This window comes from Acomys minous (assembly GCF_964271855.1).
Source record: "Acomys minous genome assembly, chromosome: 16".
Taxonomy (NCBI): Eukaryota; Metazoa; Chordata; class Mammalia; order Rodentia; family Muridae; genus Acomys; species Acomys minous.
In genome coordinates this window covers 24484963-24506826 of record NC_140498.1, presented here as the reverse complement: position 1 = coordinate 24506826, position 21864 = coordinate 24484963, and the positions used below count along the sequence as shown (strand labels likewise).

The 21864-nt window shown below is 46.9% G+C and overlaps 1 protein-coding gene across 1 annotated transcript in view; it reads left to right on the top strand.

Moving 5' to 3' along the window:
- The window catches only part of ADAM19 (ADAM metallopeptidase domain 19), an 89212-nt gene that overhangs the window by 50530 nt on the left and 16818 nt on the right, over positions 1-21864 (top strand). The window contains exons 6-13 of the mRNA XM_084761905.1: positions 4867-5059; positions 5924-5989; positions 9235-9306; positions 13389-13555; positions 15183-15267; positions 17001-17140; positions 18730-18907; positions 20236-20325. Coding sequence (XP_084618031.1) covers positions 4867-5059; positions 5924-5989; positions 9235-9306; positions 13389-13555; positions 15183-15267; positions 17001-17140; positions 18730-18907; positions 20236-20325 — 991 coding nt within the window. The remainder of the gene's footprint in view (positions 1-4866; positions 5060-5923; positions 5990-9234; positions 9307-13388; positions 13556-15182; positions 15268-17000; positions 17141-18729; positions 18908-20235; positions 20326-21864) is intronic.

Genomic DNA, 21864 nt, shown 5'->3' with positions numbered 1-21864 from the left:
TACAGTTGCTTTTTTATACAGTTTCCTTGCTATTTTCTAACTGTAATTTTACCACAGTTATGAATCATAATGTAAATATCTGATATGAAGTCGCAAGGCGGTCGTGACTCACTGGTTGAGATCCGTGCTTTAGACTATTAACATGGCTGCTCTGTGAGAGAGTGGTGTCAGGGGACAGCAGAGCCAGGATTCTAATCCCGAATGTCTCCTTCTTGAGCCTGTGCTCTCTGCCTGTGCTCGGTCCCAGCAGGAAGGCGTTGCCATATGCCTTCCTACTTTCTGCACTGCCTTGCAAATTCTCTGGGCACAGGTCGGGCGAGTGGTAGGGAGAAGGAAGCCAGGGCTCCTACTTCTTGGGGGTCTCTCCTGGTGTAGGAGAGGTGGATGGGCAGCTGTGCCTTTAATGGACAGATTCCCTGGGGGCAGCACCTTTATCAAGTCTTGAAGGACGCATTTGACTGAGTCCTTCAGTCATTTGTGGGTTAAGCGTGAACAAACCTCTGGCTTCCCGGCTGGCTGGCTGGCCTGCCTGGATTCCTCTATATGTTCTTATTTTATGATTTATTTTTCTTGTTCTCTTAATGATGAGGGATAGGTTGGAGAGTCGCATCCTGGCCCGTTGCCTCCCGGGTCCTCTGTCACCACCTCTGATCTCTGCCTCTGCCAGAGCTAACATTTAGCAAATTGAATGAGCGGAGGCTTTTAGGATAAATGATGGGTGACTGTGCAGGGAAAGGCATCAAGGTGACTTGCAGGTGGTGGCAAGGGAGAGCCCTCAGAACCTCATTCTCAGAAAGTCCCCACCAACAAAGCCACTGTAAAGTGCTAGGTTTGTGCCACCTCTTTTCCATCTCCAAGTAATCCCAGAGGAGGGTCCCTGGTCTCTGCTCCCTGGGACGGGGCGAGTCTCCAAGGACCATAGTAGAAGGTGAGGAAGAAGGAAGGGACCCAAGTCCTACTGCTGGAAGAGATAGCAGAAGCTTGAATTTTTCAGACTGCCCAACTTGAGACAATTGCTCAAGTTGCCATGGAAACACAGTCAAGAACATGGCCTCCTGGCTCTGCAGGACACTGCCTGAGACTTAGTATAGACACATGGTCCTGCAGTTCCCGAGTCTCCTGGGATAGCCTGGGAACCTTCTGCAGATCAGTGGACAACTTGGAAGCTCTGCTTCTCCTGGGTTCTCTGAGCACAGGCTTAGAGCTCACCAATAGACGGAACTGCAGAGAGCCCACGGGGACAGAGCATGTCCGTGAAATCCTTTGCCCTAGGCGAAAGCTTCTGATTTTAGCCTCTGAGCCTCAGTTTCTGCATTAATAAATGTGAGCTCTGGCTCTGCCAGCCTTACAGTGTGATGTGGAAATGAAAAGACAGCCACATCTGCAATCTTATGTGGCATGTGGTTAGCTGGCTGTCAGCAAACAGTGTCTGAGGATGAGGGAGGGTGGACGCCTGCTCTGTCATTTCCCAGGGAACTGGGATTCCACAGACAGGCCAGTTGCATCCTGGCTGGTCTCACTTTAGAGAGTCACTGGCACCGTCAACTATAGCCTTATGCGCATGGGCCATTTCTTTCTGAACCATTGTCCGGGGTCATTATGAAAGACAGTAAAAGGTCAAGGTTAAGGTTGTGGGGTGTGGAACCAGAATGCTGAGGTTCACCCCTGTTTTAACTCTTTACTACTCGGTGTGAATCGAGGCTGGTCAGTTAATTTTGAACCTACCTTTTCCCATTTGTACCACAGGAAAAATATCTGTAAGGACCAGAGAAGTGGATATGAGAAATAAAACAGCTCTCAGCTTGGTGCGTGGTCCGTAGAAAAGCTCAATAAATTATAGCCACTATGATAATTATTATCCTTCCTGCTGCCAAGTTCTGGCTGATTACTGACCTCATTGGCCAAGGTCTTGTTCAAACCACACCAAGCCAACTACACCTTGTTGCTCTGGGTTCAGGTTTTCACAGATTCCTGTGGAAGACTTTCCATCTACAGGGTGAAATACTGGTGCACACAGGATCACCACCAGCTGGTTTACAGCCCATCTCATTGTGTGACCAGCTTTGAAACTAGGGTGGTGGTCAGCTAGGATGGAGAAAATAGCCTGGGAACCGGATGCCCACAATGCCCTGGTCTCTGCTCTTTCCTGTGTGGAGTAGGGAAGTGACTGCAATCCCTGCTCTTTGCCCTCTATCCTAGCTGTTAAGGGAACGCCTTAGGTGTCTCACCATAGGCCAGGTGGCTGCTGCTGTGTCAGCCAGGAGGCAGCCAGGAAGTTGGCAGTTGTCCTGGTACTGGGATGAGGTCAGTGAGGGATGGGGTCATGGGCTCTTACTAAAGGACAAACCCTGGGTGGGCATCCTGCGAGGACAGTGGGGGGGGGAGGTTGAGTGACCCAGGAGAGAAGCCTTGCCTGCCACTCATGGTGCCAGAGGCGGAGCCAAGAACGCCTATGGTTTGAGAGTGCTTGAAAGGATGAGAGCTTGAGTGACATGTTGCCAGGGTCCTGGGGGTTTGGTCCTGGCCTCATCTTTCCCAGAGTCTGGAACCCATTGCCTGGCTGTCTTGCTTATCTCTCTGTATGGAAGGTGGCAGTTTGGAGAGTGGGTCAGAAGGACGTACCACACTTACTCATGACCACAGGTGATCATGCCAGCAGCATTCTTTAGAAGTGTGACTAGTCACGACCTGACTGGCCTGACTGTAGCAGGATACCCGTTCCCTAGGAGATAAGATGACAGAGGAGGCATTTGGCCCCCTTCCATTCTTAGACACAGTTTACTGAGAGATAATTAACCATGTCACACACAGTTTGCAGGCATTACTCTCTTTTCATTCTTGCATCAGAGGGTAAGGTTGGCACATCCTATATCTCAATAGATGGGATCACAGCGAGCTGCCCTATGGAAATTTCCCACCTCCACTGATAGGCATGAGGCCATGGGCAGTAAGTGCTTGCTGAGTGGAGACAGCCCCAGAGGCGCCATGGCTGTAGCACTCCCAGCAGCTGCACCTAAACTGTGGGTGTCTGCCAGGCTGATGACAGTGCTCATAGACCACAGTGACTACTCCCATGCTCAGACTCTGTTCTCTACCAGGGTGGGCGCTTGCTCATGGCTTGCTCATGTCTACATCTTCAGCAACTACCATGGTTCCAGATGCATAGCTACAACAGCTGTCTTCTGCCAAGCATGAAGAACGACCATGCAGGCATTTCTGTGCTCAGGCATTCCACTTCTGTAGAGTCAGCCAACTGCAAATCACATATTTAAAAAAAAGTTTTCTTAAGCATAGAATTATTTTCTTCCCATTATTCCCTAACAATATAGTATATGTAACACATCTTTACATTTTAAAATATAAGTGTATCTGTCTATGTATGTATGTATGTATGTATGTATGTATGTATGTATCTATCTATCTATCTATCTATCTATCTATCTATCCTGTGTGTGTATGTGTGCACATGAATGTAAGTATGTGCACCATGTCTGTGCAGTGCCTGTAGAGGCTATGAGAGAACATCAGATATTCTGGATTTGGAGTTATATACATTTTGTGAACTGTCTGACATGGGTGCTGGGACCAAACCCAGATTTTCTGAAAAAGCAAGTGCTCTTAACTGCTGAGCCATCTCCCCAGCCTCAGCATTTACTTTCTTGTTGTTGTTGTTTTGTTTTGTTTTGGGGGGGGGGTTGGTTTTTTGTTTTGTTTTGTTTGTTTGTTTGTTTGTTTGGTTTTTTGAGACAGGGTCTCTGTGTAGCCTTGGCTGTCCTGGACTTGCTTTGTAGACCAGGCTGGCCTCGAACTCATAGTGTTCCACCTGCCTCTGCCTCCCAAGTGCTGGGATTAAGGGCGTGTGCCAAAAACCAATTGAAGGGGTTCTCTGTGTAGCCCTGGCTGTCCTGGAATTCCCTCTGTAGGCTAGGCTGGCTTCGAAAACCCAGAGATCCGCCTGCCTCTGCCTCCTGATTGTTGTAATTTGAAGCATTCACCACCACTACTTGTTCAGCATTTACATTTTATTTGGTATTATAAGTAATACCAATATATGAGAGGCAATATAAAATATCCAGAAAGACACGAATAGGTTACCTACCAATAGCAGGCCATTTCAAATACATCTGGAGTGTTTGTGACTTTTGTTTCCTTGGAAGTCTGGACCCAGTTTCCTGTGGATACCAAGAAAAAGAATTGTATGTGTTGGAGGCCATCTAGAACACAGTGAAACCTCAGTGAGGGAAGAAACGCCGTAACTCAGCAGATACCATTGAGTTCAGTGCTGGGCGAAAGATTGTCCTATAGGCTCAGTTGTGGGTGTCACCTCACCAGCTAGCTGCCTCATTGGCATGGGGCAGCTGGTGGGAAGGAATGCTGCCTGTGAAGTGCTGCTTGGCTTCCAGGCACGAGGACACATACATGTCTTTCTTCTAATCACTCAAGGGCCCCGATGAGTTAGTACATTACCAGAGGCTCAGAGTGTCATGAGATGTTTCTTGAAGAGCGCGTGACCATTGAGTGTTAGAGCTAAATCCAGAGCCGTGTGCTCTCTCGGACCACTGTGTTACCTTTTATGTGTCCGTAAAGTGTTAACCTATGGTTGTCACGTGTCGTGCTTGATTTGGAAGCCCTCAGGAGTCTCAGTCCAAAGCCCCACAGTGGACTTGGGGAAGTCAAAGTGCTCTGGGATTCTGGGTCCATTTCATCCACACTGTATTTCGCTATAGAGTCTGAACTTGTATCAGTCCTCCACAGAGGGCTCACGACCCACTCTAAAGTGAGGAACCATCGAACACCTGAACCTATGCGAGGGGCGTTGCCAGAACTGTGAGCACTGACCAGAAATTCCATTTCTCTTATCCACAGAGGACTGATTATTGTGAGCAGTAACCTCAGCTACATCATCGAGCCCATCCCTAACAGCGACAGCCAACACCGTATTTACAGATCTGAACATCTCAAGCTGCCCCCGGGGAACTGTGGGTTCGAGCACTCCAAGCCCACCTCTAAGGACTGGGCCCTTCAGTTTACACATCAGACCGAAAAACAACCTCGCAGAGTGAGTTTTTAGGTTCCCATCGGACCTGGCAGACTGGACTGGGCTTGTCCCCTCTGTGCACCCTCTCTTTGATTCCAGGAGTATTTCTAAATTGAGGGAGAATGGGTAAGAAAGAGGAATCTCTCTCTCTCTCTCTCTCTCTCTCTCTCTCTCTCTCTCTCTCTCTCTCTCTTTCTCTCTCTCTCTCTCTCTCCTTCCTCTCCCTCTCCCTCTCTCTGTCTCTGTCTCTCTCCCCCTCTTCCTCCCCCTCTCCCTCCCCTCCCCCTTTCCCTCCCTCTCCCTCTCTTTCTCTCCCCCTCTCTCTTTCTCTCCCTCCTTCCCTCCCTCCCTCCCTCTTTCCTCCTTTATTCCTTCCTTCCTTTTTTCTTTCCTTGGGATCGTTGATTGAGATACCTTCATAAGAGAACCACTGTTTGTATTCAAAATACTGATTTCAAGAATTGTATAGGGTTAAAAAAAAACATGTCCACTTCCCCTCTTAGAGTAGCCACCTCATCCGGTGGACAAAATGGTTTTTGTTCACAGTGAAAACTGAGGTCTGTGGTCTCAAGGTCATTTGGGAACTAAGTTGTTAGCGCATTCCCTTGTGGGGTGCTGGCCTCAAATTTGCCTGTACTAGCCAGTTTGGCTTTGTTATTGTTGTTGTTGTTTGGGAATAAAGTAGATCCCATGGCTCAAACCTCCAGCAATAACCAGTTGCAGAAGAGGGTGACGGGCTGCAGCCAGGGCTGTCCCTAACACCTATGTTTAAGAGAAGTAATAAGGCCACAGCTTATTAACCAGCATGATTTCTCAGCAGCTTTTTAGAATGAGCTAGAGTCAGCCATTTCTACTGCACTGACCCTGTTTCTGTCTCTTCCTTAGATGAAACGGGAAGATTTACACTCTATGAAGTACGTGGAGCTTTACCTGGTGGCTGATTACTCAGAGGTAAGGGGTCAGCGATGCATCTCAGCAGAAAAGCTTTCTCTCTTGAGAGCCTGCATCTAGGCTTCTGGCTGCTTTGGGGGGGAAGTGGGGACACATTCATCTTTTTCTAGTTTATCATAAATTTGACCTTAAATCCAATCAAGGGCTCTTCTAGCCATTTCAAACAGTCAGGAAAGAGGAAAATAGCAACAACAGCAAACCATGGAAAGCCTTTCCTAGGGTGGACACATAAGCATGGCCGGTACTCAGTGGGGTCTTCTCATGGCCCTACAGTTCTGATACTTGTGTTTAGGGACTGTCTGTAACTCTTTAGAGAATCTTTCAGACTTCTGTTTTACAATGCTAGCAAGTGCCTTCGATGTCTCGTCAGATACCATTTTCTCATGTGTGTATCTATTTTTATAACCATGTTGATGCTCCCCAAATATCCCCAGAGCAGCAGCATATGTGGCACCTGGGAACTGTGAAAAATGCAAATCTCTGAGCCTTACTCCAGATCTATTGAACCCCAGATCATCAGGGTGGGGGTCCCACAGTCCATGCTTTAATAAGACATCGGTTTTGATGCATAGCAGGTGAGCTTGGGAACCACTGGCCTAAAAGAGAAGATGGCCCCTTCATTCATACTCCTCAAATTGGACAGGCCCTAAGATTTCATAAGCACCCACCCACCTGGCTCGATCATTTGTTTCAGTTTCTTGGGAGACTTTTTGGTTTTCCTGTGATGTATCAGCACAGTGTTCGGTATCAGGATGTAGCCCTAAGCCAGGTTTGGGTTTGCAGCAAAGGTTCAATGGGCCCTCGGTGAGGCTTTGCATGCAACAGAGGATCTGCTATGGTTTGGGGGCTTGGTAGAGCCTCTCTCATGTGGTGATGTGGAAGATGGCAGGTCACATGTAAAGAAAGCTTCAATAGAGAATTATCCTGGAGTCTGGCTGTCCTCCACACACCTGCTCATTAACCAGGTGTTACTTTCAAGTCCCACATTGTGCCGTGGCCCAACCACAGCCAAGCACACATTCCTGTGCCCAGGCTGAACACTGAACCAGAACTGCCTGTCCTCCATGAAGGTGCAGCTCATCCCTGTGTCACCGTCTCATGTCCTTTTCAGTTGGGGCCACCATCTTCCCCAAAGGCCTCCTTCTAGGCAGCTCTGCCTTTTCCACAGCCCCACAGTGTGAATCAGGGGCAGTGCCAGGGGGGTAGGAGAGTTCAAGCTCAGGTTTGAGAGCTGATTTTGAGTGCCAGGGGCCGGAAGAGAAGGCCCTTGAGCTCCTTAAAGACAGGAGGCGTATACCAGGCAGAGGAGAGGGCTGAAGGGGTTTCTAGGGAGGGAACATTGTGTGCACTTCCAGAAGAGTTGAGCCTTCTAGCTGATGTGGCATTGTTTTCCGTCCAGTAGGTAGACATGGGCAGGCTCTGGGGTTTTTGTTTTCTCTCTACAGATGTGCAGACAAGAAGAGCAGTAACAAAGGTTGCTTTCCCAGCCAGGCTCCCAACTTAGCCCTGCCCCACTGTGGCACCTTTACCTCTCCGTACTGTAAAAGTTGCTGGGAGACGCTGGAAGTTATAATGCTGAGACACAGTTTTTGTTAAAACCAGGGGTTGTAAACTACAGCCAAAGCCATGTGAACCTACTACACAATTCTGTGAGTACTACACTGGCATAGAGGCACACACTTTGGCTTATGGTACCCTGGAAGCTTCTAAGCTATCAAGGCAGATGGGTAGTTATGGACCACAGCCATGTGGTCTACCAAGCCTAAGGATGTTTACTCGGTAGTGCTCTGCAGAGTGAGCTTACTAATTCTTGCTTCACAATCTTCTGGAAAGCATGATGCACTGCATCAACTACGGTGGCCTTATCGGGCCTTACTGTTTGAGGATAGGATTAATGTATTTAGAAACCTGAAATCTCATCCCAGTGCTGTAATAAATATTTACTAAGTGAATGGAAACACTCTGCCACAAAGACTAGTTTAGAAGTCGGGAGTCTTCATGATGGAAACTTCTAGATTAAACACTTTGCAAAGGTCTACGCAACAGGGTCCTAGCATTTAACTCTGCAGGAGGTAAGGATTGCAGTGTGGTTCTTTTCTGGCAAGTGAATGATGATTCCAAGGAAGTCAAGGAATGTTCCAGAATCTATAAGAGAAAGGAAATGATATCCTTCTCTGTACCAGAGCTGGAACTTGGCCCTTGCCAAACAAATACTCCAGAGCATTTTAGTTGGCTGTTTCTTCTTGTTTGTATTTGGGTATTCTAGTGGTTTGGGAAGGAGGAAACATGTGATGGCTTGAAATTGCACAAACGTAGTACCTACTTGAAAGTAATTTCACCAGGTACCCAGATTCTGTGTAAAAATGGCACCAGACAGGATATGTCCATTATTTGGGCCAGGGTGGAAGATATGAAGCTTCCTCATGGGTCTTTAGGCAGACATTCTAATCGAGCACACCATAATCTTCTCTCCTATGCTTGATTAGCAATGCCTGACTTCACAGTGATGAAGTCTCAGAAGTCTTTCTCACAACAGAAGGCACTACCAGTTGGAATCCCGTGGAAGGCAAAACCTAGTTGCTGATGCCACATGGTCCTGTTGGCAGCACTCTATGTGACATTTACATGGCCCTCCACTGCAGATATTTTGTACAAGTTCTCAGTGGGCTTCTTAAGCTCTTTTACATTGTGTGCTTCTTAAGTAGAGGATTTATCATTATAGTTATTTCTGGCTCTCCCACCACTGTAGCCGAAGCGGCTGTGGTCTGGCATCAAGATTTGTATGCGTCTTTTTGTGCTAAGCTCAATAGCTTGTCTGGAGAGTAACTCAATAAGTGTTAGATCAGTGATAACCGACCACGTGCAGGAGAGCTTTGTAAGACGCGTGACGGTGGTTTCCTGCTGGGTTGATGAGCAAAGCAAAGAGATCAGTCCTTCTTCTGACTAACCAATGAGTTAGCCAGAGGCATTGTACTTCAGATGACAGGAAAACAAGACCTACTTGCAGGGCTAGAGGAAGATAACTGTGTCTTCCCTTGAGCCAGGAGATGGAGGTACCAAGATGGATCTCAGTCAGGTCCTCCTCTCGTGAGCTAGGGGAAGGACCTTTCCCTGAAAATGACTACACACCAAAGCCTAAGGAGAGTAAGAGCGCACATTCAGTTAGAAGAGCTTGGGCCCCAGGAAGGCCTTTGGATGAGAGCTGTGGGGGAGGCGTCTCACCTGGTTCTGTTTGTCCCGTTTAGTTTCAGAGGAATCGGCATGACCAGGATGCCACCAAACACAAGCTTATGGAGATCGCCAACTATGTTGATAAGGTGAGACCAGGTGTGCACTCTCTGGGGGCCTGCAGGACAGGAGGTCACATGTACCGGAGCTCTTGTTGCTGAGCTGGGCACCCGCGGCTGGTCCTTGGAGGAATGGTCCGTGCTGTAGGCTGGGGAGGGGAGCATGATAAAACCCCAAACTGTAAACCAGAGGCAAGTGACTCAGCTTCTTGGTGGGTTTTGTTTTTCGTTGGCTTGTGTGAGTGTTTTAAGGGCTGTGTTTTACTCTGTTTTTATTGATAAAGTACAAGCATTGGCCTAAATCAGTGGCTTTCAGTTATTTTTATAGTTTTCTGATGGAATTCATTTTTTAAAAATGAGATCTTGTGCCCCTGCCTGTGTAAAGTCACATGGATGCAAATGGCTGTAAGCAGAGTACCCACAGCTCTGTCCCTCTGCCTTTTCTCACATCTGAAGTGGCTCTTGAGGAACACTGGGCAAAGAAAACCCCAATTTAAGGAAGCTTTGAGGAAGGCTGGGCAGAGGTGGCACCCACCTTTAATCCCAGTAGTCCGGAGGCAGAGGCAGGCAGATCTCTGTGAGTTCGAGGCCGGCCTGCTCTACAGAGCAAGTCCAGGACAGCCAGGGCTACACAAAGAAACCCTGTCTCAAAAAACAAAACAAACAAACAAATAAATAAAAAAAATTTTTTTAAAAGAAAAAGAAAGCTTTGAGGAGGTATTTAAGGGTTCCTCCCAAGTGAAAGTCAACTGATTCTTTGCCTTGGGAGGGATTGAAGTGGGTTGGGATCGGAAGTTGACTGTCTGAGGATCTTCTAGGAAGACTACAAACGGCTAAGTGTCCTTAGGGTCATTTAAAGCATGCACTTAGGAAAATCACAGAGGTTTGAGCTGCACTCAATGGGATGTCCTCAGACCCAGAAATATTCTATGTAAAAGCAAGTTCCAGCACAAACCGCAGAGAAGGTGACTGGGCAATGGCAGCCCCTCTCCATAGGCTAGCAGTATGGACTTTGAAACATAACGCTCTGCCTAGCATGAGCAAGAATCATGGTGCCGTGTATCTGTGTGTGCTGAAAACCCGGAAGGAATAACTGCCGACGTGAGGGATAAAGAAGTCCTGGTACAGAATCTCATCAGAGGTTGCGTATGTGCGCTGCACTCATGCCTGCCATCCACGGAGGCTCAAAGAGGGCACTGAGTCCCCTGGAACTGGGGTAAAAAGGTGGTAGTGAGCTGCTGGATGTGGGTGCTGGTAACTGAACACTGGTTCTTCTTTGGTTGGTGATTCGGTCTCTGTGAACCCCTACGGACCCGGGTTAGTTGATTCTATAGGTTTTCTAGACAGAGCTCCTGGAATGAAAAACACATAGCGTCTCATAAGTCTCACAGAATGAGGAAAAGGAAACACTGAACAACTGACGGAAAGAAGCTACTACGTCTTCACGCAAGAAGCTGAAGCCAGAGTGTCAGACCAGGAATTATGGCTTAGAGGAATAAGTATACCAGTAAGAGACGAGGAACTGCGGTATTTAGATACCCATATTGCTTTGCTCTTAACTCTGTGCATAATGGTTCTTTGAGCTTCGTTTGCGTGGTTTGTTAAGTAAGGACACTTTTGTGTGCCACCAATATCATTTTTACAACTTGTACAGGTAATTTTGTAAGTTTCTGCTTAATGAGAATATTAAATTTGCTTTTGTTTTTTTCAAGTAAGCTTTGACATGCCTTGGTCACATGCCTGCACCCTTTTGAGGGTTGGAGAAAGGGAAATATTGGTGATTAAGCCTATAAAGCAAGTGCTCTGCTACTGCCTTCCAGTCTCAGCCCTTGGGTCATGTGTCTCTGATAACCATTCCAGGACACTGGGGAACTTCGAAGACTTAACTCTTGGCCGGCTAGAGGCTTATGGATCATATAGCTCTTGGGCTGGAGATATGGTTTAGCCATTAATGGATAGAATTTTAAAACTCTCAAGCTGGGTGGTGATGACACACACCTTTAATACAAGCACTAGGGAGGCAGAGGCAGGTGGATCTCTGAGTTTGAGACCAGCCTGGTCTACAAAGTGAGTTCCAGGATAGCCAGAGCTATACAGAAAAACCATATTCCCCCCCCCCCCAAAAAAAAACATCAAACAAATAAATATAAAAATAAAAAAATGAACTTTGGGGGCTTTATATATATATTTCCCCTTGTTCTCAACAGCTGTGGAAACAGGCCACTGGCATGTAATAGGTTTCCTAAAGGGAAGGATTCTAGGAACACAGTAGAGTCCTGTCTCTAGTTTCCAGCAATAGTATCTCAGGTGTCCTGTAACCAAATACTCGACATCTGGGAAAATATGGTTTCCCTGGGGGGATACAGGAAGCTGATCCTACTGTCACCTGTGCATGGACCATTGTCCTGGAGGGCAGGGAAATGGAGGGCTTGGCTGGCTGGCTTTAGGGGTTTCCCTTCTTCAGTAGTTGAGTAAACAGCAACAACAACAACAACAACAACAAAAAGCAAAAGATGTGGAGGGAAGAGAAGATAATATCGCATGACGCTCAGGTGATGGCGGGAGCCCTGAGCCTTGCTGCATGGTCCATTCTCTGAAGCCTCTTAGTCCCCTCCTGGCACATGAGGTTAAGGACGCCTCCTCTGAAACTTGTTGAGCCAGCTACATTGGACTGAACATTTTGGAACTAAAACTGGAAGGAGTTTTGCTGAATCAGGGGCACAGATCATCAGTATTTTGCTTTAACTATAAGAAAAGCCAAATTGACTTCCTTAAACAGCTCCTTAGTGAAGCAAGTTCAGACGCTTTGGGGGTTTTCTGTCACGACTGGTGTGGCAGAGACAGAGAACAGGGAGCCCAGCCAGTCTATAGTTTCTTGGGGGCAAGAGAAGGTTCTGACAGTGTGTGTGTGTGTGTGTGTGTGTGTGTGTGTGTGTGTCTGTGTGTGTGTGTGTGTGTGTGTGTGTGTCTGTGTGTGTGTGTCTGTGTGTGTATGTGTGTGGTTTTATTATATATGTATTATATGATCCCAGCTCTTCAGCAGCAGATGGCCCCAAAAGCCCTGAGGGTATAATCTGGTTCATCTGGCTCCAGGGTCTTTCTGCTAAGATTTTGGGAAAACTAATTTCCTCCTTCCTTCCTTTTTTTGTTTTTTTTTGTTTGTTTGTTTGTTTTTTTTTTTGTTTGTTTGATTTTGAGACAGAGTTTCTCTGTGTAGCCTTGGCTGTCCTGGACTTACTTTGTAGACCAGGCTGGCCTCGAACTCATAAAGATCTGCCTCCTGAGTGCTAGGATTACAAGCATTTGCCACCAAGCCCAGCCTGGCAAATTTCTTAACCTCACTACCTGTCTTCTTCATGAAAAATGCTTGATAAACAGTGAGGTCCCACTTATTATTTTTTAGCTGAGAAGGAACCTGCCACTTTCAGATTGAGGTGATCTATCCTTTTGTGATCTCTGTGTACATCAGAGCTTTTTTTCATTTTTGTTTGTCTGTCTGGTTGTTGTTGTTGTTGTTGTCTTGTTTTTGTTTTGTCTTGAAAGTCACCAGTGGGCTGGTGAAATCACCCTGTGTGTAAAGTATCTGCTAGGGAAGGAGAAGAACCTAATTTCCCAGCACCCATGTAAAAAGCCAGGCACGGTGGCATGAGCTTGTAGCCATGCGGCTGCTGAGGGAGATGAGGGACAGAGACAAGTCCATCCGTGGACCATATAAGCCAGCCTGTCAGATTGAATCAATGAGAGACCCTGTCTCAAAAAAATAATGTGGAGAAGAAATGGAGGAAGACACCCAACATCAGCCTTTGGGCTTCGTGTGTACATATGAACACACAGGACACATGTAACACACAATCACGGACACGGTAGCATCCAGGTCACGTCCTTCAAAGAATCCCTAGATGGTTGGGGTGCTGCTCCCTCTACTTCTATTTCTTACCTTTGTTTCCTAAGCCAAGATACTGCAGTTTGACCACTACAATGCCTCTCTGATGATCTCACTCCCCCACCCCCCCACCTGCCCCCTGGAGCCAGTAGCTGGAGAGCAATCCAGTACCTGAACTCTGAGCTCTTAAGCTGGGTGGTGAGAAAAAGTGGCCTCTCTGTCTTTTCAGTTTTACAGATCCCTGAATATCCGGATTGCTCTTGTGGGCTTGGAGGTGTGGACACATGGGGATAAGTGTGAAGTTTCCGAGAATCCGTACTCTACCCTTTGGTCCTTTCTTAGTTGGAGGCGCAAGCTGCTTGCCCAGAAGAGTCATGACAATGCGCAGCTAATCACGTAAGTGGCCCTTTTCCAGTGTTGCATCAGCATTGGCTGGAGTTCCTCTGCCGCCCATGGGGGTGCTAAGTTCACCCTTTCTTTCCGGGGGCGAGTGTTGTGTGGTCAAGACCTCCCCTCCTCCCTGGGCTGGATAACCAGGCATTTTCAGACCCATCACACCTTGAAAAAAATGTTAAACAGTCTAAGAATGATAATAGTCCCCTGACGTGCTTTCCATCCATGTGAGAAAATTAGCCTCGCCCATAATCATCTGCGCAGCTGAAGCACTTGACTGTATGTTAAGGGAGTGGATGACTCTTGGTCACAGCTGACAGCCTGAAACAGGCATTGTTCTAGCACATAAGCTGACCTCCCCCGACAGGATGCAGGATGCAGGATGCAGGATGCAGGTCCTCATGTCCCTCACTCAGGGCTGAGTGCTTGGGAAGGTCATACTGGTGGACTGGAGGACGGACCTTCATCCTTGGTGAGAGGAAATACTAACCAAGTTCTGCGTTGAGTTTTCACCAGCCTCAGAGAGAAAAGCGTACTAGTAGAGTCAGGGTGGTAGGTGACAGCCCCCTAAGGGTGATCGATATATTTTAGTCTTGGCCCTACAGAGTGGTTCGAGGTGGTTACCATGGAAGGCACATAGAAAAATAATAAAATTTTCTATTTCTTTTTCTTGAACACAGCCTAGTCAACAATCATTTCATCCTTGATATCTTGATTTTTCTTTTCATAATAACTGGAGTTTTCAATATTTACCTGTCCTTAAAACCTGGTCAGTAGACGGCCATCCACTCACTGACAAAGTCTTTGTTTACAGAAACATTTGGCTTAAACTTTTGGGTGGGTAGCACATCCCCAGAGTCAATTGCAAGCTTCACATTGATTGGTGTATATTGAATTTATTGAGCAAACATTTATTAATCATGCATTTACTCCTCCTTGCCAACTCTGCATGGGTGCAACTGAGAGAGGGCTATGTTAACTGGGGGAAACGGAAGCTGCCTATCGACAGGTTAGGGTCATCATTGCAAGGCGGAGGTGGAAACAGCATTTCCCTGCACCTATCTGTGGCTTGTGAGGCTCCCCAAGAGACACCGCTGTTTTCTTGGTCCTTGCATGATGTGAGGACGAAGCACCAGCCCCACAGCTACTATCCAGCATCCCCACTCTTGCCTCTAAGACACATGGCACTGATGGTGGCCTGAGCCCCTGGCCACTGGCAGAAGTGGGCATGATTCACTTGGGCATCACAGCCTGTGGCGGAAGTGGGCATGATTCACTTGGGCATCACAGCCTGTGCCACGCCCTTCCCCCTGACCCCTGCCTCTGACCATTGTCTATGAATCAGGAAGGGGCACAGCTTTTCTAGCTCTGCTCCTTCCTTTCCGAGTCTTTGGGCACAATAAGAGGGGAAAGTGACCTTTCTTCTCTGCTACTGAGGGAGTAAGTGAGAGGAAGTAAAAGATGTGGTATCCTGACCGTTAGCCAGTTGCCCGAGTTACCAGGTTTGTCCCTTTGGGAATGTCAGTGGGGTTAGTGCATGACATGGTAGCCATTCGTTCCTGTTTCAGGGGAGTAGCTCGCCCAGCCCTTGCCTGAGTTACGTGTCTTTTTTTTTTCTTTCTTCCTGCAGGGGCAGGTCCTTCCAGGGCACCACCATTGGTCTGGCCCCCCTCATGGCCATGTGCTCTGTGTACCAGTCTGGAGGAGTCAGCATGGTGAGTCTCAGACAATACAGTGGAGTTGCGTAATGACTCCCAAGATAGAAGGCCAGCTATGAAAAACCAATTTGATATTTATAGTTGCAGGAGGAAAAAAAAAAACCATTAAAAAGGGCAAATGTTTCAAATGAAGTTATCAGGTGCTCAGGATGGAAGTACCCTGGGGTAAATTTTCATCTGTCACAGTTTATATTGGTTTGTAAGCAATTGTATGAATAGACCTTTAGATTTTTTTATCTGTTATGTATTATTTTACAACAGGGACTGGAGGAGTGAGAGCACAAACTGGGGCCAGGGGTGGGAGATGGGGGGAGACACAGATGGAAGTACTTCTAGCCCAGGACTCTAGCCCAGGACTTGAGTCCTTAGGTATTGCATTGTAAAATGAGAGCCTGTCTCAAGAGTAACAGTTAGGAAATTGCTGTCTTTTGAAATTCTGACTTGGCAAGGATAGGTTTTGTTTTGTTTGTTTGGCTATGTAGCTGTGGCTGGCCTGGAAGTCGCTGTGTAGATCAAGCTGGCCTCAGACTTACTATCCAGCTCAAGGTGGCCTTGAATCTTTGCTCTTGAGTACTGGAATGGCAAGTGTTGGCTAACATACCAAGCTTGCTGTGGTGCTGGCATCAAGCCCGAGGCTTCATGCATGTTAGGCAAGTACTCTCATAAGTGGAATTGCATCCCCAGCCTCATCTTGGACTATTCATTTCTAACCTGGATGTAAACTCGGCCTATTCTCTGCTCTCATTTGTTAGAAATTAAATGAGACAATAAAAGGGACACACACATATATTTAGTAAACACTTTGGTGTTTTGAGGCAGGGCCTCAGTACAGGCACTGGCTAGTCCAGAACTCACTATATAGACCAGGCTGGCCTCTAAGAGAATCCCCCTGCCTCTGCCTCCTGAGTGCTAGAGGTAAAGGAGTGTACCACCACTCTTAGTGTCAATATCCTTTTTGCTGCTTTTGTTCTACTGTTTGGGTTTTGGGGGTGCGTCTCACTACACTTGCCAGGCTGGTCTCAAACATCTGGCCTTAGATGGAGCTCCAGCTTCAGCCTCTCAGGTAGCAGGGACTATAGGTTTAGATCACCACAACAGCTCTACTTGTTCGGTGTTTTAAGTTTTTTTTTTTGTTCTGATGATTAAGATCACACTCTATACGCAGTTGTGTCTTGGGTGGCCCTTTCTCATGGGGCGCTGTCAGAAAACAGTGAGCCAACTGTACCTACTGCTCAACTCAAGGTGATGTTCAAGAGAGACATCAACAGGCCATTCATGGTCTGCAGCTTTTTAAGAGCACAGGTAACAGTTTTTTGAGCATTTGATATCCTAATGTGGACAATGGCTTTAGCCTTGATAAGAGCAAGTAATAGAGAGCCAATATGTGTTAGTGGAATCAATGGAGAGCTTTCAGGCTCAGGTAAAGGAAAAGCCATGCAGGCCAGGTGTGGTCATGCACACCTTTAATCCCAGTAGTCAGGAGGTAGAGGCAGGCAGATCTCTGAGACTGAGGCCAGTCTGGTCTACAGAGTGAGTTCCAGGACAGTCAGGACTACACAGAGAAATGTTGTCTTAAAGAGAGAGAGAGAGAGAGAGAGAGAGAGAGAGAGAGAGAGAGAGAGAGAGAGAGAGAGAGAGAGAGGAGACTGAGAGAGAGAGAGAGAGAGAGAGAGAGAGAGAGAGAGAGAGAGAGAGAGAGGAGACCTTGAATTGAACTCTTCTCTCCACAGGACCACTCTGAGAATGCCATCGGTGTAGCTTCCACCGTGGCCCATGAGATTGGCCACAACTTTGGCATGAGCCACGATTCTGCTCACTGCTGTTCTGCCAGCGCAGCTGATGGAGGGTGCATCATGGCAGCTGCCACTGGGTGAGCCAACCTGAAGGATGACGGTGGGGAGAAGAGTGAGGTGAAAGATACAGGGTCAGCCTGAGCCAAGCAGTCCTCCTAGATGACCCTAATGAAACTTGGAAACTGTTGAGGAGGACAGTTTGAATGAAGTTTAGATGAAGAAGAAGTGGGCAGATGTGTTGTGGGACACGACTTTCCTCAAAGCAGGTTACTGCTGGTAGAACCCTGGATCAACTCCCATTTTGTTGTAGTTTTCAGCTGTAAAGTTGGCGTCAACGTGTTTTTGTTGTTGTTTTCTTGTTCGCTTGTTTTTGAGTGTCTTGCTCAGTCTAATTTTGAACTCGTAAATTTAAGCCATCCTCCCACGTCAGCTACCAAAGTATCTGGGGCTGTAAGTATCTGCTACTACACCCGTATGCCCAGGTCTTCCCGAAGCTTTGATGAAAACCTGTTTTGATCAGAACCACAGTCCTTAGTCTCTCCTCTCTGGAAGCTTTGTAGTTTATAGAATAGGAGGAGAAGGGGGCATCCATCCCACTCCTCAGGGAACCCATGAAGCAAGGCTCCCGAGTCTCTAGCAGTTGCCAGGATTTTCTAAAGGCGAGCTTCTGAAAGAGGAGGGCTTGTCTTCTTGTGTCTGAACACTTGGATCATGACGTTCTTCAGAACTCAAGCCACTCCCTGGAAGGCTCTGTAGTAGAATCCTCAGTACATTCTTCCATTCTAAACCACTAGGGTTTGCCCGTGCTTCCCAGAGAATGGTGACTCAATGCAGCTTGCTACTGTGACACCGAAAGGATGATGGTGACATGTGGGATTCAACTTCACGGGCATATTCAAATCCCTTTGAGGTTGTGGCTAAGCCCACCCCTTTCTCTTTCAATCCCAATAGAGCATCTATAAATCCTATACACTGACAGTTCCTATACACGCCTATGATGAATTTAATACATAAAGTAGGCACAATAAGGGGTTAAAAACACTAACTCATAATAAACTAGAACATTTAAACCAGTGATGATAATAAAAGTTAATTCACAGTTAGGACGTGTCCCTTTCTGGTAGTTTCTATTTAATATTTTCAGATCACTATTGACTGTGGGTAGCCAAAACCATGGATGGCAAAGCTGCAGATAAGGGACCCAGCTGCACTTCTGGTTCATTTCTGTAGTAGCAGGCAACTGTGGAGCTTTTATACGTACTGTTGTGAGAAAGATCACACATTCGTGTGTTGGCTGGTACAGTTGGTTATCTAGAAAACAAAGACCAGTCCTTTAGCCCATAAGTACACTCAACCCGTGATCTTGAGCTTTCTGGTTCTGTTTTTTGTCATGAGAAAATAAGTACCCAGCTGATATTGACTTGGCTGGTGTTTTGCTGTTTTGTTTTCCAACTGCCGTTTTCATTGCTAATCAGACAAACTGTAACCGTGTGTCCCGCATGCTGTCCCGTGATTCAGGGTAAAAAGAATTCTAAGTTCATGTGCTGATGAGTGTCCTGCATGTGTCAAGTTCTTACTCCAGTGAAGTCAGCCTCATGGGTGGCAGGGCAGCAAGCTTGTTTGGCGGACTCAGACTCTCTGCTGATGCCTCCCTGTTCTCGGCCAGGCACCCTTTCCCCAAGGTGTTCAGCTGGTGCAACAGGAGGGAGCTGGACAGGTATCTGCAGTCAGGAGGTGGGATGTGTCTCTCCAACATGCCAGACACAAGGACGCTGTACGGAGGCCGGAGGTGTGGCAACGGGTACCTGGAAGATGGTGAAGAGTGTGACTGTGGGGAGGAAGAGGTGAGTGAGTGTGTGGGCCATGCTAGAGGCTGGGTGGGGGGAGCGGGAGCCGGAGAATCCGCCTTATCTTTAGAGCTTCAGGACATTGAAAGGACAACGTGACAGAGTTTCCCAGTTGCTAGAATTTCTTACACACGGCCGCTAAAGACTCAGTGTGTGTAAGACGTAGACAGTGCGTCTGCCAGGTGGACTGTCCCTGTGGCCTCTGCAGCTGTGGTCAGCACAGTCACGCTCAGGATCTGGGTGGAGCCCTCATGAGCAACTGCTCTAGCCGCAGCCCGTGATCCCAGGCCACGTAGGTTCCCTCCAGCTGCACTGGTTTTATTCTGGAGGCCACACAGTTCGATGAGCTCATGTGCCTGGGCCTGGCGGCAGGGGGTGGGGGTGGGGGGGGGATGTAGCAGGAATAGGGAGGTGTCAGGGGGAACCCTAAGATAACAAGCTCATGCTCTTTAGCCCAGAGAGGAGAAAGTTGAAAGGGGGTGTTGGAAGTGCTGTCACGTGTGGGGAAGGCCCCTGAGGAGGGAGAAGCAGAACTCTTTGTGGATAGGCTCTTTCTCCTTCAGAGCTCCAGATGGAGTGTGAGAGCACACACCCTGGCTCTGTCATTTTTATCAGAAACGTACTTTTCTGCAGCAAAAAGCAGAACTATATTGTTTCGTGTCTATTTTTTGAGGAATGAGAAAGTGTATGTTAACCCATGCTTGACAGTTGGTGAACAGTTAAGCGATGTGTGGGGTGCGGGGCTGAGGCGGCAGGAAACTGTCTAGGTCGAGAAGGTCTGGGTTCGAGGGTAACCTCAGAGTGGTTTCCTCCGCCCCCCCCCATCCTTTCACCATGTGGAACCCAGGGACCAAACGCAGGTTGTCAGGCGTGGCAGCAAGCGCCTTTACCCACCGAGCCATCTTCTGGCCTTCTTTTTAAACTGTTACCCTGTAACTTTCAGAATAAAAGACTGAGAACCGTGAACTAAAGGCAAGGATCAGCCCTGGCCCTTCAGCAAAGAGGGAGTTCTGATAGGAACAGTACGGATGTTAGGATTTTGCAAGCTCAACCTAGAATAACCTTGTAGTCTAGTCTAAGTTGTGGTATCTCCAAGGGCACCTGTATCTTTTTTCTTTTTCTTTTTCTTTTTTTCTTTTCTGGAAAATACTCATTAGCTTAATAAAGAGCTGCCAAATGATGTTCTAGTGAGGCATTCTAGGGTGCAGACAGCAGGGCGTGCCAGGCAGGCTGGCCACAGCCACTGAGGTGGCAAGGGCGCCCCCTGCTGGGCTCTGCCCCTTGCCCTGCTTCTGCAGAGGCCAAAGTTACTGTTGCCTTTGCAGGAATGCACTAATCCTTGCTGCAATGCCTCCAACTGCACTCTGAAGGAAGGGGCCGAGTGTGCCCATGGTTCCTGCTGTCACCAGTGTAAGGTAAGTGTCCCCTTTCCCCTACTTCAGGCTTTGAGATGACAGCCTAGTGGGCGATGGCTAAGTTTTGGCTTTTATCAAAAGTTCTAGACACAGGTCTGTCGGGGATGGGGGAGTAGGGGATGTGGTGGTGGTGGGGTTAGTGGAAGAACCTGTGCTTTATTGTTCAAGGCCCTGGATTCAACCCTAACATTGGGAGGAGGGGAAGGGAGAGAGGATGTATGTATGTTAGATTTGTGGAACTGAGACTGTCCCTTTAACTAAGCCTACTGTTTTTTCATCCTGGACCTCACTGTGTTCAAATCACCACCCCCCACCCCCCATACACACACACACACACACTCACACTCATACTCACACACACATTCACTCTCACACTCATACACACACATCTATATAAAATATATATTATATATTAATAAAATTATATGTGCATATATATACATATACACATGTATATATTATATATATAATATCTTTTAAATGATTTACTTATTTTTATTTTATGTGCATTGATATTGCTTGTGCATATGGTATTTTTCCTGCATGTATGTCTGTGTGAAGGTATCAGATCCCTTGGAACTGGGTTTACAGACAGGTGTGAGCTGCCATGTGGGTACTGGGAATTGAACCCAGGTCTTCTGCAAGAACAACCAGTGCTCTTAATCACTGAGCCATCTCTCCAGCCTCCCTAAATCTTATATCTTATATATATGATTTTTTTTATCAGTAAATGCTTGTTGTATATACATATACATATATATATATATATATATATATATATATATATATATATATATATATTGTTTTGAGCCAAGATATCACTAAATTGCTCAGGGTGACCTTGAGCTTTCTCTGGAGTCGAGGCAAATCCTGACATCACCTCTCAGGAGGGATAGTAGGCCTCAGCCACCAGGCTCAATGAGGCTTCCTTTTTATTTGAATAAATGAAAAAGCAAACCATGATTTTGATTAACATAAATAGCCGTCTTGGTAGATGTCAGGCATCTGGGGACTTTCTATGGGTTACTGATTCAGTCTTCACGAAAGCCCAAGGCGGATGTATTAATGTCTTCATTTTAAGGTGAAGAAGCTGGGGTCATCAGGAGATGAGTGACTAGATTCCGTCAGGACCTGAACTCAGCTCTTCCTGACTCTGGAGCACGCATTCCTAATATCAACATGGGAAAGAATTTATTACTATTAATGATCATATAGTACTGATTTTGAGAACTTATTTATCTTTATTTTTTTAAAGATATTTATTTATTTGTTCTGTATATGAGTGTGCTGTCTTCATGTACACCAGAAGATGGCATCTGATCATAATACAGATGGTTGTGAGCCACCATGTAGGTGCTGGGAATCGAACTCAGGACCTCTGGAAGAGCAGCCAGTGCTCTTAACCACTGAGCCGTCTCTCCAGCCCCTCGAGAGCTTTTTAAATCTAAGTCTGATAACTCAGGGAGTACCCTTCCCAAAAATTAACAGATTTGGTGACAAAATCTGACCCAAATAGATATCAGACTAATTATAGTCTTT